Source organism: Halichoeres trimaculatus, unplaced genomic scaffold, assembly GCF_033239565.1.
Source record: "Halichoeres trimaculatus isolate MK-OKI-2021-1 unplaced genomic scaffold, fHalTri1.1 fHalTri1_scaffold_19, whole genome shotgun sequence".
Classification (NCBI taxonomy): domain Eukaryota; kingdom Metazoa; phylum Chordata; class Actinopteri; order Labriformes; family Labridae; genus Halichoeres; species Halichoeres trimaculatus.
The window spans coordinates 14508473-14526273 of NW_027437197.1; the positions used below are offsets into that span (position 1 = coordinate 14508473).

Here is a 17801-nt window from a genome sequence, read left to right on the forward strand (position 1 = left end):
CACAGCTCTGTCATCACACACACACACACACACACACACACACACACAGGGGGGAGGAGGAGAAAAGAAGGAGGAGGGAAGCGGAAACAAAAGAGTGATTTGTTAAAACAATCTCTTGAGTCACTTTTTTTCCCCAAGGCTGGAAATGATAAAAAATGAGGCTTATCTGTGAAAATTTTGAGCAAATTTAAAAACCCGAAAAGCTTCTTTTCTTGCTTAAACTAGGGCTGGGCATTGAAAAGATTTTATTGATATCAATGCCCCTGTCGATTCTGCTTATCGATTAAATTTTCCATTGATTCCCTTATCAATTCCTTCTTTTTCAAGTTAATAAATTTGTAATTGGTCACTGGACCTGGATATCTCCCGGCGTAAATATGAAGGAATGAGTGAAAATTGCACGTCATGTGACATTAATGTACAGTTTTGAAATATGTTATTGACTCAAGTAGGCCATCTAGTGTCTTGAAGTGGTTATAGCATTATTCCAAGTTGTTTGGAACCTTGTCGTAGTTATGAAGCCAACCATGAGCCTAACTTTTCTTTCATTTGCCTGAAAGAATTTTGACATTAAGAGTTCTCAGTATTTTTTAAAAAGAAAAACTGTGATATGCCTCTGTGATTAAAGTTGAAATTCTACTCTGAAGCCAAAGTTATACCTATGTACGCTAACCGCAAGCGTGTCATTTCAATTTCCCACATACATTAGCATCAAGCTAGCACCATCTTATTTTGAATGTTTTGAATAGAAATCTCCTGTGAGAGAGTAATGTAGATTTCTCTGAGTCTTCAGTTTGTCAGTAAAATTTCTGCGGCAGACTAGTCACAGAAGGTCCTGCAGCTCTGGCATAGTGTAAAAAATCAATAAGAGAATTGTTAAGCGTAAAGGGTAACGATATCAATGGATTGAAACATGTCTTCTCAATTCTCAACAGGAACCAGTTTTCAATTTCCAACCCTACTTAAAACGGACTAAAGAACACTTCTTGTAATACTGGAATATTTTTAACCTCTTGGCATAAATTTATCACCAAAAAGGTGATTAAATGTATACATTTTTTACATTTAAATGCTTTGCCCTTCATTAAAACAAGAAATCACACCAACACAGGAGGTTATCATCAAGTTTCTGACACTGAACTGAGTGTGTTTCCTCAAGTTTTCAGATTTCCAGTAAGTGTGTGTGTGTTGCAGCTGCATCCTTTGGCGGTGCAGGAAAAGGCAGGCCTCCTCCCTGCAGTACAGTAATGACAGGCTTGACACCACACACACACATACACACACACACACGCACACACTCACACACCTATACACACAGCATGAGCAGCATATAACTGCTGTGTAGCTCTAGTCCTGTGCACTGTATCCAGACTTTTCTAGCCTCCTATAAAAAGTTTCCCAGAGAAATCGTAGTTGGCAGCAGGTAAAAGTTAGGACAAGCTGCTTTATCATTTTCCTGCTCCCTGCACGCTCCTCTAGTGATGCTTTGATATATAAAATAACACACAGCATCCAGAGACAGAGTCAATTCTATCATTAAAGACAGGGTGTAGGGATGCTTCAACTAAAAACACACTGCTCTGAATTCAAAATATGTTTTTTTGCTTTAACAGCATCAAAAATTAACTCACAGGAGAAAAGTCACAAATATTCCTGATGAAATATTCATATTTCTGACTGAGTTAACCTTTAAATGTGCCAGCAGCAGCAGAAGATGAAGAAGAGTAGGATGTGAAAGGCGACTGTGTGACACTTTCTGCATGGATGCAGAGTCATGGATGCAAACACGCGTACCCATGAAGCTGTATGCATCAACGAAAACACAATGTGTGTGTGCGCATGAGTGTGTTTCATCTTTATCCTGCGGCGAAAAAATGCATATTTGCAGATTGTGAAAGTGTTCCCAGATCTAAACTTAGAAGCTGAGTGTGTGTGTGTGTGTGTGTGTGTGTGTGTGTGTGTGTGTGTGTGCACGTGCGTGTAAGTGTAAGTGTATGTGTGTGGTTGTGCCAGATGGACGTGGGTTGTGAAATGGGTCATGTAGGATTCCTGTGGGAGGACGAGCTAGTTGGGCACACACTCACACACACATTCCCAAAAAGCCATTAAAACACAAGATTTGCTTTATAAGGTCTGTTTGTAGGAGGCGAAACACACACACACACACTGACACACATGCGCACACACACACTAAATTGTTTTCCGGTGCTACTGGAACATTCCTCGTGCTGCAGTAGATTTATTTGAGCTCGGAGAACGATCACTGCTCCTCTGTGCGTTTCTCTCCTGCAGACTGATTTTCACTCAGGATCTATTTTTACACACACACATAAACACACTTCTGTCCACAATGACTCACCCTCACAGAGTTTTTAATAAGTGCAGACAGAAAAATGTTTATAACAGGTCATATATTGCAGAAAACAATGTGTGACGTGATTTCAAAAGGTTTCACTGTGTAGTTTGTCCAGCAGAGAGCACACTGGTCATGAACAGCCCTCTCAGCATCGTCTGTAGCACGTTGATCAAATCATCACAGTGAAGTTGTATTCACAAAGCCATAAGACTCCTGAAAAGCTCCAAAAAATATATTTTCTGGAGAAGAAGACATCTTTGGTGTTGTGGCAAGAACCTTAAGGCAGAGTTTTGACGCTGAACTCGCCCATTTTTCTTTGTCCAATTCTGCTCCAGAAGGTTTTTTTCTGCCCGCCATCCTCAACATTACTGCTGCACTGCCTCCTGATTCCCCGCTGGGCTCACTGAGAGCCACAATCACAGAATGTCTGAGCTTTAATAGTGTCAGAAAAATTAGCAGCATTAAGACAAATTTGCATAAAAGCATTATAATCGTGTTAACAGTGACATCCCTTAAAATCTGAGAGTGGAAATCTCTGTTTGCTGACAGTATGCATCAGCTTCTTCCTCCCTCCTCTAGAAAGCAGCTTTTTTGGCAGCAATGAGATATAATATTAAGAGAAGAAGTGACATGTTGTAAGAGAAATGGAAGAAACACTCAGATGCTTGAGAGATAATCAGTTGGTCCCTTCTCTTCTCCTTCTCCTCGTCCTCGCTCCATTACTCTCTGACTCTGTGTTTTGTTCTCCAGCTTGAACTCACAGTTACATAACTCAGCGAGTACTTCAGCTGAACATCCTCCCACACACCCACCAACATCCACCAACATCCCCATCCACCCACGGAGAGAGCAGAGCACCGAGACAACCGCAGCCGGGGGGCTCAGTCTGCTGCAGGACAAATAACAAAACAAAGAAAGCAAAGAAAGCAATCAGTGTGTTTGTTTTCTAAATAATTATTTACTCCATACACTCAGAGGACGACCACGATGCTCCCTCACTGCCTCCATTCCTCCCTCAATCGTCCCACTTTCTGTCTGCACGGAGGGGAAACTAGGACGAGAACACCCAGAGAGATAGGTCTGCTCCTTCATCTCTCTCTCTCACACACACACACACACACACACACACACAGACACACACACACACACAGAACTGGGCTAATTAGCAGTAACATGATAGTGTTCATGTTGTTTCAGAGTCTGAGAAGCACAATCAGTGTGATCAAAGAATAAAACAACAATGACAGATCTGTAGCCTAAAAATACACACACGCACACTTACAGACACACACATACACTTACACACATGTATGTACTCCGTATGTAGGTTAGCAGAGCTGGGCTGACCTCAGAAAGCACAGTATGTTAGAAAAAACTGCATGTTACATCTGCAGGAGTTTATCTGTAAAGCTCCTCTGAGAAACTTCCGGATCATTTTCTTGTATGTTTCATAAAAAGAGAGAAAAAATTTCAACATCTCTTGATTTTGCATGAATGCATCAGATATTTGCATGGCGTCATGTCTGCCTGCGTCCATCCTCCTGGTGAACTCAGTTTCTGTGCAGACAGACTGAATGAATCAGACTCTTTACGACCCAGCATCCTGCTGTACTTATTTCATCATCCTTTCAGTCTGTTTATTCTCACTAAATCAGCAAAATCTGTTTATTTTTGGCTCATACCGCTGTATTTAAACAGACAGACTGATCTGAACTTCAACTGAACTCTCCTCCTGATGTTGTGGATTATCTAATAGCTCATTCCTTGCTTAGGTATTTTTTCCATTTGCTCTGCTCAACGATTCAGAGTTTACTTAACAAAACTATCTCCTGTTAACTCTGAAAACATCAACACAGCAGGCTCCAGCAGAAAAAGTTACATTTAAAAAAAAATCTTCATACAAACAGCAAAGAGAAACAACAGGAAGCAAAGTTGCCAGGATTATAAGCTCTGGTTTTTTATGGTTTTATGGTGTCTGACCTTTGACCTTTGCTGCTGCTGGTGCTGTTTACTGTACTGTTAGTAATAATGGAAACTGAAAATAATGAAACTGAAACTATTGTTCTTCTGTTTGAGTAGTTTTACTGCAGGTTTCCTTCATGAGAGGACGATTTAAACACCAGTAATAAAAACACAAAGAGGTTTGTTTGTCCTGAACTGTTTCTGTCTAATCAGCCAGAAGCAGATGACTGTAACGCTCAGTAAAAAGCTTTTAAAGAGATCATTACATGCTTTAAATTTTTTGCTAAATGTGCACATCTCTTTTGTTTTGTTTTCTTTTTTTTTACAGACAATTTTATCTTATCTTGTTCCTCTTCTGGCTCAAACACAGCTGCCTTGTTCACCATTCTTATAAAAAAGCAAAAAGATCAACGCCATGTGGCGAAGAGGCAGAGTTAGCAACAGGCTGTGTGTGAGAGGAAAGGTCAGACATGTCGATCAGGGTAACAGAAACAGCAGGTTAGAACTTCACCTTCACACATGTGTGTGTCTTCTGTGTTTGTGTGTGTGTGTGTGTTGTGATTTAATGAACACTGAAAGGTCATCAGCTGCCTCAGATGGCTGAGGAATACTAAATCCACACGTCAACACCAGCCCATAAGAGCATCTCTGTTTCAGTCTCTTTCTTTTATTTGGGCGCCTGGTCAACGTAGTAGTAAGTAAAAAACAGGCATTAAACTGTCTGTATCAGCTGTTTTTTTCTGGACACACATTGTACAGACAAAGCCTTAGAGTGTGTGTGTCTGTGTGAGTGTGTGTGTGTGTGTGTGTGTGTGATCCACTGACTGCAGTCAGCCACGGATTACAGCAGGTTTAGAGAGTTGTGTGATTATTAAGCAGACAGCTGAGAGGTTTATGAATATACAAATGTAATTTCTTAAAAAAAATCAGTTTTAATATCAGACAGATGGTGATTTACTTTGTCAGAGCAGATTTTTTTTTTTACTTAAAATGAATACATGTTATTTTCTAATTCATGTTTTTAACCATTTAGATAATTTGTGCAGATTTAATCTTCAAAAGCAGGCGAATGTAATCCATCAGGAGGATCTGATCGGTGATGGTTTTAGTGTTGGAATCCAACCAAAGATGGAGATCATAAAATTACTGTTAGGAACAATCTAAAGGTATTTTTTTTTACCTCTTTTTAGATTTTTTCTTCAATAAGATCAAAGCAACAGCTTAGAATATTTCACAAACATTTTTTATCATTTAATTCCTGCAAAAAGCCCAAATCAAATGTTTTGTCTGTTTTATTGCTGAATTTAAATTTGTACAAGTACAGCTAAAAGCATGAGTCAGTAAATCAATAAGTGACTGCATTTTTCTGATAATGCTCACACACTTAGCATTTTTAATAGGACTATGAGAAACAGCTTGTAAGGGGTAATTTAGCAGACTATGGTTGTGCTTTTATTTTGGTAAAGCTTATGAATACTTCCTCAATTCAGGAATAAAGATGAAGCCATTTTTCTTAAAACTGCAACAAAAGCAAAAATAAGCAGGCTAAATAACTAGAATCATCTAGAAAACATGAGTTAAAACACCATGGAAGAAAATGATGATGATAAAGAGTCAAAGTCAGAGCGACTTTTTTTAAAAGGCTCCAAACATAAAGAGCTGTAATAACAGAAAAGTGTCAACCTTGCTTTAAAAACAGCAGAATAGAAATAAAAACACAGATGTTTAACAGGATGTTGGACAGACGTAGAGACTGAGGATGAGGAAAAAACAGCGTGAGAGACAGACGAGAAAAAAATTAGATTAAAAATAGAGAGATAAAAAAAACGAGGAAAGGAGAGCTGGCAGGCAGGGACAGTAACAGGATTAAAGAGGGGGAGTTTCCTCAAACCGGCAACCCACCAGCGCTCTCACACACACACACACACACACCACACGCTAACACACACTACACACACTGGGGGATATGCTGACAGCAGAGAAAGATGTGGGTCAGTGGTGGGGGTCTTGTTGTTGAATTTGGTGATGATGTGGTGTTAGTGTGTGTGTGTGTGTGTGTGTGGCCGCTGGCAGAGCTGCAGGGGACGACACCCATTTCCAAAAAACACTCTAAGCTCACACCGACACCAGCCGACTGAACACAAACAGGATTTGTTTCTGTGTTAAACTGATTCCAAAAAGTAAAGTTGTTCACAAAATCAAAACAAAAGGGGCGGGGCTGTATGAGGATGGAGGAATCTGATTGGCTCTTACATGAAAACAAGAAATCTCGAAAGCAAGGAGTACACAGATCTAGAGGATCTACTAAGATTTACATAAAGTTTGATCTCCCACACATTTACTTGATTTATCAGCGAGAACAGAATTCAACACCTACGCAGGAACAAATCAAACACACACAAATACTCACACACCCTCGCGGTGTAATTTAATGTCACACCTGAGCAGGTGAGGCTGGATCCTTGAATTACATTTTGACAGATTTAGTTATGAGGCATTAATCCTCTGCTTCCATCTACACAGGTTTTCAATCACAATCTCTTGTGTGTGTACTGGATTTGATGTATGGATGTTTGTGTGTGTGTGTGTGTGTGTGTGTGTGTGTGTGTGTGTGTGTGTGTGTGTGTGTGTGTGTGTGTGTGTGTGTGTGTTTATGAGCATATGGGTCTTAATGTATGCAGGCGTCTGCTTCATGGTGTGTTAGGATAAGCCTGCAGGAGGATAGAGCTATGGAAAAGTGTGTGTGTAAGTGTGTGTGTGTTTGTGTGTGTGTGTGTGTGTGAGGGAGAGAGAAAGAGAGAGATGTTTGGATGCCAGGATGATGCCAGGAGGGGGGTTTAAGTGGGTGATAGAGGTGTGTGTGTGTGTGTGTGTGTGTGTGTGTGTGTGTGTGTGTGTGTGTGTGTGTGTGTGTGTGTGTGTGTGTGTGTGTTGGCCTACATTTGGAGGATGAGAGAGTGCTCCTGTTTATTTATTCAGAGGGATTTTTGGCGTCTGTCAGGACACTCAAACTGTACGTCTTCATATTTTCTAAAAATCTACAGCGATGTAACCAAGAGGAGGAAAATATCTTTATTTATACTTCATTGTGTTTAAAATCAGAGCTGTATCTTCAACAGCAGCAGAAGCACAACTTGAGTTTTTTTCGTAGCTGATGTTTTTATAATGCAACTGACATCCTTCAAAGATTTTTCGTGTGCAATTTTCACCATACGACGGCTCAATTGTCCTCTGAAAATACAATATACAGTAAGGTTAACATCGTCATCTGATCCCACTAAAGACTAACACAAATTAAAGGGGATTACTGGTGAATGAAGACAGACATAAATCCATAAATCCACGTCTTTAACTCCACAGGAGGAAAATAACAGCAGGGACTCTGAGCAGTGTGTAATTGTGAGGTTTAAGGAAACTCACTTAAATAAACAAGAGGGTTGTGAGTCAGGTGGACGGTCTGCAATCAGATGAACCTTTACTTACCAAATATAACAAACAAAGAGAACACATACTTTTGTACTTTACAGTTTGACCACTGGATTAACCAGCTGCTGCGTAACTAAACATCATCTCATCAGTGTTTCTATCTTTGAGGAAACAAGGAAGTTTTGTTTTTAAAATCTGTTGCATTTGATGAAAAATGTCTTTAAAGAGGGGTTCTGTGCTTCTTTTAAGCTTTATTCTATCTCTCTGGTGCCACCTTGGTATCTTGATATGATTTAAATAAATATGTCAATAAAATCCCTATGTTTCTCTCACTGGTGTGGTAGAAAACATTTATTTCAGCCTCTGTCTGCCTCTGAAAGCTGCTGTGTCTTTAAGGCTCCACACTCCACAAACCCTGTTCTCTCTGATTGACCAGTCCTCTGAAGGGCTGATGGGAGCAAAGCAATGGATTGAAATTTGTTTACAATGTGGAAACAAACCGAAAGCTGATGAAAATACTGAGGGAGTCCAATGACTTGGTGTTAAACAACTCAAACTTCATCAGAATAAGTTAAGAATGAGTGAAGGAATGAAAACAGCCCAATTAAAAATCATTAACCATTTTAAATACTGTATATGAGACAGTTGGAGTTATTTTGTGTCAGACAGGAAGCATTCATTACGAAGCCTGTTTCTCTTTTTGCCCTTGTTTTGTTTTGTCTTCCTTGATGCCATCTAATGAGCATGTGTGTATGAATGTAGGTTAACAACATAGTCTCTACTCCCTGTGTGTGTTTCTATTTTCTGTTCTGCATCACAGCCTCACAGACGCTCTGATCTCAGCAGCTGATAAACACTGAGAGAGAAAAATAAGTTCCTGATTTAGGCACAAACAAGAGATATGACTTCACACACTATCAAACTCACACACAGATTAAATCTGTGAAATTTTGTGTTTTAGGAAGTGCAGATTGTAACGTGATGATGTAATGTGTGACATCATTACACGTGTTAGGTATCAAAGAAGAAGAAGAAGGAGCTATATCTGGTGTGATCAGGTGACCTGCAGTGAGGTCATGACATCCTCTGATGTACAAAGATCCTCTTGTATAAAGACACATAGTTTCACTCTCATCAAAGAAAGACTGACTGGAAAATGTGAGAATGCAAACAAATACATTCTTCATCTTTTCTTTATCCAGACTTTTTCCTGATAGTAAAATCCCCACAAGAAGTTGAGTTAGTGAGGTGATTGCAGCAAGGAATATTTGGGAAGGTGTTTACATCATGCCCTGACTCCTAAGCTCTGTCAGGGAAAGAGACTCTCACGCTGTTAGAGGGACGTCTAAATGGGGGCTTGTAAATTTCAGGGGAAGACTGTCCTGCAATTTTCTAGAAATTTTCACAAGGACTGAGAGAAAAACACGCGACTACATTCTGTTTGTTTGTGTTTTGGTCCATCAGCTGGTAATCAAGTTCGAAAGACAGTTACGCTGACTTCTAGACATATTTCTGTTCATTGTGTCACTGAAGTTTGGGAAAAATACCTGTTAGTTAGTCAATACTCTATTAATATCTGCAGATGGAGAAAATGGCACATTTTCTGACCCTGTGTGAATGCTTACATTAGAGACGTGTGATGTTTGGTTAAAGTTTGGAGCAGAAACAACACCAGCTGTTGGTCACTGTGGCTGAACTCGGCTGTTTTTCACAGGGCAGGCAGGCAGGGGGGGTTCCTGGTTTCCCCAACAGGAAACGATCAGAGCTGCTGCCTCCTGGAAACAATGAGGAGGGGAGCGGTCACTTCCTGTCTCTGCATCTCAGCCGTCACTGCTCCACCTCATGGTGTCTTTGTGGTCACACCCTGAGTCTCCTTCAGGTCCTACAGCAAGTCTCTGCTGGCTGTGGTTTCCCAAACCTGACCCTGAATGTTTTCCGCAGAATTAGACGCCATATTGAACTTAGATGCTGTTGTTTGTAGTTGAGTATTGTGTATTTCTTTCACGTTATTTCAGACTGAAGCAGCTTTTTCCAGACTGGAATTGACCTTCACCTTGTCCTGTCTGGTCATATTGATTCTTTTGTTTCTCCTCTATTCTGGTCCTTTACACTGCTCACTCTTCTGAGAGAAACCATTAACTTCTCCATTAACTGCTTCATTTACTGCCGTATTCACTATGCATGAAGCAGAGCCCCTCCCCCACCATGGCCCTCTGTGGACATTGACTCAATCTATGAAGTCAACATGAGGGGTGAGGGTGCATGTTTAAGGATGTATTTATGAGGCTAAAGGTCAGTGTCGGGGTTACTTTTTGTCAATAATAGAGGTTTTATAGCTCTTTGATTACAATAGTTATGTCGCCCAGAGCCCTGTAAAATGAGTGTGTTCCTTATGTCTTGCCCCTCCACCTGTCTCGTCTCACACCTTGCACCTTTCCACAATTGAGAAGTCATTTTTTAACTATGTGGTTAATTTAAGCGTCCTCACATGTGAAGATAAGTGTGTCCCTGTGCGCCAAAGTGTGTGTGTGTGTCCCAGCTGTCATGATGTGCAGGTGTGGTGGGAAACACAGAGCGGATAAACCCTCCTCTGACCAACGCCACATAGCATTCCTGAGAATCCACAGCTTCCTGTGTGAGTGTATGAGTGTGTGTGTTTGAGGAAGTAAGGGCGGTTAAACTGGGAGGAGTGTCACACCTCAGACACACTATTAATCCATCCACACAATAAAAATAAAAACCGTTAGCACATCATTTCAGCATTCTCTACACAGTGAATCAGATATGCAAGACACTATCAACAAATGTAAATATGTTGTCATATATAAAGAAAATGATCTTTGTAACTAAAACAGCACTACAGTATATAAAAAATAGGAGCAGTGATGAACTTGAATTGGATTCTTAAAAAAAATTACACAAATATCATAAAAAGTTGAATTAAAATCATGTATGATGAGCACGAGGATAAAACCTGATGTCATATTCTGATCAGAAATCTATTCACCAGGATTTATCAGAGCTGAAAAACCCAACAGATGGTTATAAAGTGAATCAAAAATCATGTAATCTTACATAATCTCTCGTTCTACTTAAACACACACACAAGGCTGCAGCTGCTGGCTCTTACAAACGAGCAGCATGAAAATCTGCAGAAATGTGTCTGTAGCACAAACGTGGGCAGGTGATGAACACTCTCATGAACACGTTTTCACTTTATTTAACCCACAGAGCTCTCTAAGCTTAGAGCTGTAGAGTGGAGCGCAGGTTAGAGGTGTTTCTGTGTCTCTCACAGTGAGGGAGCAGAAAGTGAAACAAAGCTGTGGCATTCTGTGGCTCAGAATAAAACTAATGAATCACACAAGCAGAAATACTGAATCATTTTAAAACAGTATACCCAATAGTTCCTCATTTTCCAGTTAACGATGCTCTGAACTTTGTCTCGAGGAAACTTTGCATTAATTTCCCTCCCACAATGAATCCTACGATAGCATAAAGAAACTGCAGATTTATTCATGCTGATATCTGTTGTCCTCATACCAGCATGCATCCTACAGATTATTAATTTGAATTAATTTACAGTCTGGGGGAGATCAGATAAGGATGAACAGCTGGTCTTGTTTGGAAAGAACCTTCCTGAATCTTTCTGTTTCAAAATCTTTTAAAAACCCCCCAAAACTCCAGTGTCATCACGCACAAGTTTAGCCACGTCTGACAGTGGTTGAAGAGTTTATGGTAAGTCTGAGTGTTACACACACTCACAGACATTTGCTTATGTTGCAGTTGATACCAGCATCAGAGCAGAGATAGCAGACTGACTGGTTGGGTTGGTTTGATTTACTCCTCTACCCAGTCCTTATCCTGGACTCAGCTGATATCAGCCATTTTTGAAATCACCTCTGACTCAAAATAAATTAGAACTTTACCACTAATTTGACTAAATAAGTGGGTGTAGCAAAATCAAAATGTATGACCTTAGTTGGTTTTTAGTAAGTGGTATAACTGTGCGAAACCTCCTCTAAACAAAAATCCATCTTCAAACTTCCTCAGGTGCTCTAACATGAAACCATCACAGTCCAGATGGCCCCAAAGTGTGCTTCTTTAAAACATGACTCAATGCAGGTTTCTCTCTCCATCTTTGTGTGTGTATGGATATAAAAACAGTCTGTGTTTGATCTCAATGTTGCAACACTTCAATAAAGTCAGATCTTTCCCAGCTTAACGCGTCCATCAGTTGAAGGGAGAAACAGGAACAGTTTCTTTACCACAGGTTCAGACTCGTTCAGGCTGCTGATATGAAACTATGCTCAACCAGAGTGTGTGTGTGTGTGTGTGTGTGTGTGTGTGTGTGTGTGTGTGTGTGTGTGTGTGTGTGTGTGTGTGTGTGTGTGTGTGTGTGTGTGTGTGTGTGCGTGTGTGTGTGTGTGTGTGTGTGTGTCACAGTGAGTCACTGTTCTATGTGATCTAACATCATGGGGGCAGATCAGATCTTAACAGAGAGAGAGGACAGTTTGAACACTCGAGCAGCATGTTCACACTCTGACACACACTATGATGATATCTGATCATTCAGGACATAAACCCTTGACAAAGCTCTCTCTCTCTCTCTCTCTCTCTCTCTCTCTCTCTCTCTCTCACACTCACACTCACACACACACACACATACACACACACACACACACACACACACACACACACACACACACACACACACACACACACACACACACACACACACACACACATACACACTGTTGCTGAGTTTGAAAATCTGCCCATCCCTGTTGTGCACAACATTTTAGCAAGCCAGTTCCCACTGTAACATGCTTAAAACTTAAAACACAACACAGATATCATGGTATAATATAAGATAACATGTTGTTTATCTCTGCCTGATTAAAAAAATTGAACAAAAATGTGTGTTTTGGAAAATTTAAACAATCTATTACTAGATATCTGATTAACTGTTGAAACCCTTTAGATGTGTGGTTGGCTGTTGTTGGTAAATAGGATGATGTATCCGTCTGCTAACTCTCATGGATGATAAACTGAAGCTCATTTCGGATCTCAGTGTCGTACTGTGGCTACTGCAGCTTTGTGCACAATGATGCAGCTAAAAAACTCAGGCTCAGAGACTCGACTGACAAACTGTACGCTGACTCAGGTCCTCCCATGTAATGATTAAAATCACTGAACTTTCACAGGCCAAGACGAAGACGCAGGTGTCTCTGCTCACATGCTTTTCTCTCATTTACATAATAAATGATATTTTATCTTCTTTACATCTGCAAACATGTCTTTCCTTTTTTATCAGCTCCAGATATATCAACAGTTCCTAGAAATCTGGACACCAAACCCTGCATCAGTTAATAAAAAAGGTCAATCATCTAAATCCACCAAATCCTGCTCCGGATAATACGACCATAAAATACTGCAGGTACCAATACTGAGTCCACTGAACATGTGAGTCAGATTTACAACAGTGGCACCCACAGAGCTGCAGGATTCTGCATCACTGCATGTTTCTATTCAGAGAGCTGCTTCACAAAGAGTGTCACTTCAATATGCAGGGCTGCAGAGGAGTTAATGTCACAGCTTCTGCGTCTCATCAGTCTGCGGCTGGGCTGGACAACGTTCAAACTGTGACACAATTACAGGAGAATACACCTGTAACAGAGCTGCAGTCATAATTATCATTTCATATCTCAGTAGGGGTGGTTTCAGGAAAACAATACGATGCAGCTCAAACACCAAAAGCTGACATACTGTGATTACAAAAAAACAACATATTTAGAGTAAGGAGGTGAAACCCAAGCTCAGGTAGCCCTGCTGCAGTGCTCTGTCTCTGCTGTGAGTCCTGTAACAGTGAGCCTCTTTGCTGCTTATGTAAGCCACATTTTTTTTACGGAGTATAAACAACGTGAAGTTCAGCAAAACATCATCACTGAGACTTGACAGTCCAACAACAGCCTAGCCTCAAACTCGAGGACCGACTGTCGCCATAAAAGAAGCTGAAGGCTTGATTTTTGTAGGCAGAGGTTTGCAGATCAATCTTACCATCAGATGGAAATAGGGAATATTTTAACTTAGTTAGATGCTCAGCTTCTTCTCTGTGTGATGAGTTTATATGCTGATGATGCACTCATGTCCAGTTTGGGCCAAAGTTGGCCCTCCAGCGATTTTTTTTGGCCCGCTACCCATGTTTGAATTTTTATTACATATACATATATATATATATATATATATATATATATATATATATATATATATATATATATATATATATATATATATATATATATATATATAATTATTACCATTATCATTATTATTTTTCCAGTGCCAGCACTGCCAACAGCCTGACACTGTTTGCACTGGAATACATTGGGAGTAGGGTGGCGCTAGTCCAGTAACCTCTAATCTGGAAGTCCATGACTAGAGAGTGAGGGGCTGCAGGGTCATGGCTGAGATGGAGTGCATGGGGCAGTGGCACTCTGACAAAAATAGTTGGGACCCAACCTGAGTATTTTTTTTTACAGAAATTAGTTCTAGAGCAGAATGCCCAATATGTAGGCAGAAATCACTGTTTTAAGAGAGCATAATCTCTAGCCGCGTTTTCACCAAGCAAATCAGTTTGGTTTGACTTGGTACGGCATTTTGTGGCGTACCACTGACTCTTACCGGGACAGATCCCCAAATAACCCAGACGAGCCGTCCCACTTTTTGGGACCCTTTCATAGGGGTGCCAGACTGAACCGAACTGCTCTCGGAAGGTGGAGCGACAATATTGCAGTCCCTTGATTGGATGAAAGAATCATCACTTACCGTGCGACAGTGGTTGCATTTCTCCTGCCGGTGCACAGTCTTCTCTGAAACAAAGCTTGATTGCACTTTGTATCAAAGAGCTACATGTCAATCACAGAGAGGAGGAAATGCTGCATGTCTTCCATCTTTGCTTTTTGTTTACGGTGTCGCATTTTTCTTCTTTGTTGGATTTATTAGCAGGGTACACTGTGTCGTGCTTCTACGGTGTCACGCTATTATTTAACAGCTCCGGCTTTCAGCATCTGGCTTACACGCCGCCTACCACAAGAGAGCACAGTTTGCTGTTGAAACGCAAATGTGATCAGGCTTAACTGTACCAAACCATGCCAAACCGTACTGAACTGAACCGGACTGCTTGGTGGAAACGCAGCTTTTGTTAATTAATGTGAACACAGTAGTTATTTATAGGGACAGAAAAAAATCTAAAGCGGGTTTCCAGTTTTATTACTATTTCTTATTCTAAAAGGATAGAAAATGCTCTATTTTGGTTTGAAAAGAGCATGCTGTGCCCCATGTTGTTTAGGTTATACTGCACTAAATGTCTTTGAAGACATAAGCCTAGTATTTGTGCCATATGGATGTTCAGTAATTACATGCTGTGAAATATAGTAAAGAAACGTGTTTTCATTTGAAAAATCACTATTTTGCACAATTATGCTATAGGTGTATCTAATATCATGCACTGCAACATGAATGTTTAGTTTTGGCCCCCAGCCATCCACCCTGATTCGTTTTAGGCCCTTCACTGAAAAGAATTTGGGCACCCCTGATCTATAGAATATATGTAAACAGTTTATAAAGCTGCAATCAAACGATTAGTGTCCTCACCAATGGCAGTATATATGCTACCATTAGTGAGCTTTAAGAGAGATGCAGTTGCCAGTATTATGTAAGCAGCCGATTTGCTTTAGTGTGTGAAACTCAGTTTATCTGGATCTGTGATAACAGCTGCCCATCCTGCTGCAGCTCTATCTGATGATAGCATGTAACCTGAGATACCAGGGATCAAAACCATCACAGAAAACAATAACAACCTGAGGTCCTCCTGAGTCCACCAGCCTGTGTACATTTCTAAACCGATTAAAGGGAAGTGATGGGGAATTCCACCGCAGGCCCTCTCTACAGAAACATCCCGATAATTCTCACCGGAAATACTCCTTCCAGCTGAGTAGGACCCAAATGCAGACGGCATGGACAGACAGGAGACCCCTATCAGTGGGGGGTACATTAATGCGCATCCGGGCCATGAGATTCCAGTGCATACATAGCAACAAAAGAAACCAAAGGACCAACCAAAACCTGCAAAGATCGGGGTCTGTGTCCGTTTACATCAATAAAAAAACACGCGCTGTTTATGACGGAGATGCCTTCACTGTCGTAAAGTGTCGGATAGTGTGCCCACGCGCCCGTGTCCTCAGGTGCAAAGACCTACCTGCTTCCACGGTGTCTGTTAGGTCGTGGTTGGCTGCAGTCCGCGGAAACTCCTTCAGTTTTCGGGAGCTGAGGTTGAGCACCCCGCTGGCCGCCGCCTCCTCCAGAGCGCGTTCCAAGCCCCGGTTGGGAGGCAGGTTGGCGCCGCCGAGTTGAGTCTGAATCGACGGAGAGGAGCCGAGCTGGGAAAGAGGAGGACGAGCGGACTCCGGTCCCAACGTCGCCATCGTTATCCCCCTCCCGGTGAGAGCGCGTGTCTAGTAGTATCCAAAGCAGGGAGCACGCGGGGTGAGCTAGCGGGCAGGTGATATGCGGGACACCGATTCTCCAGGTGTGCCGTCTCGTGCCGCGTTCAGTATCCTCTTCTCCTCTCTCCACCGCGTCGCTCCTCAGTCTGCGCGGTGCGTGGAGCGGCGAGGCAACACCAGGATTATGACATCCGATTTGTACCTTTCAAAATAAATCTTATTTATCATTTATTGTTTAACTGTCAACATTTTAATGGTTTTCATCACAAATTCTTTTGAATAAAAGCTTTAAACTTTATTAATTTTCTCTTTAATTGTAGGAATTTTAAAGTTCCTTAGGCTAGAGAATAACAGATGAACATCTGGCTTTTATTTATTTATTTTCATTTTTTAATTTTTAGGAACATACATTTTCATATAAAGTAATACCTCTAGTACTACTACCACTTATATATATATATATACATTTTTAAATAACATCATTAACAACAACAACAACAATAATAATGGTAATAATAGTAATAATAATGATGATAATCATAATAATAATAATCATCATCATCATCATCATTAAAAAATTGCAGACATGTAGGGATATTACTTTTATTGGGAAAAGTATTAGTAAATAGTTTGTTTTTCTATTCACCTATTTAAAAAATACATAGGCCTACATATATATATATATATAAATATATATATATATATATATATATATATATATATATATGTATATATATAAATATATATATATATATATATATATATATATATATATACATATATATATATATATATATATATATATATATATATATATATATACATATATATATATATATATATATATATATATATATATATATATATATATATATATATATATATATAAAAGCAAATGAAATACAAAAAAAACTGGTGAACATAGGTTATACATTAGGTGTATTAGTAGTGACTGAGCTGATCTTTGGGTTCACCTGTGGGTTGTTTTAGGGATTTGATTCCAAAGAGAACCTGAGGTTACCACCTGCTGCGTACAGGATTAACAAGTCACTGAGGTAACCTGGTTTAGATCATTATGAGGTCCACAAATTGACTTTAAAGGACTGAAAGGTAAACTACTGATGTGCTCTGTTAGTTGTATTCAGCTACATCCCATGTGATCAGTGCTTCTATCTATGTGTGAGTCATGACTTTATAGTTTGGGCACTGTTTTTATTACTGCTCAACAGGATAAAAAGATGTTGGATAAACAAGTAAATACGACCACAGCAGCTGATGTGAGAACCTAACTTCAGCTCAACAATGAACTGACTAGAAATAAAAGCCATGACAAAATAAATGTCTTCAAAATAGTTTCCATCATTCAGAAAAAAAACTCTTTTCACACCTCCAGTATTACTATTATTTTTCTTATGTATTGAATTTATTTTATTAGATTATTTTATTCATTTATTGGCATATTTTATTTTGAAGGCAACCCCACTGTGTGTAGGTCCACGGTCTTTTAAATTGACACAGCTTCCACCACCACCACCCCCACTCCCTGCGCCTGC

The 17801-nt window shown here is 40.1% G+C and overlaps 1 protein-coding gene across 6 annotated transcripts in view; it reads right to left on the bottom strand.

The window, feature by feature from the left end:
* lrch1 (leucine-rich repeats and calponin homology (CH) domain containing 1) overlaps positions 1 to 16408 on the bottom strand; it is a 44509-nt gene extending 28101 nt beyond the window's left edge. For 4 of the 6 annotated variants that reach the window (XM_074694422.1, XM_074694419.1, XM_074694420.1 and 1 more), the window contains exon 1: positions 16002 to 16407. In XM_074694422.1, the coding sequence (XP_074550523.1) occupies positions 16002 to 16227 (226 nt within the window). In that variant the 5' untranslated portion in view covers positions 16228 to 16407. Of the gene's footprint in view, positions 1 to 16001 lie in introns of all 6 variants that reach the window. The other 2 variants (XM_074694421.1, XM_074694423.1) reach the window with 1 other exon arrangement.
* Between the last annotated feature and the right edge of the window lie 1393 nt (positions 16409 to 17801).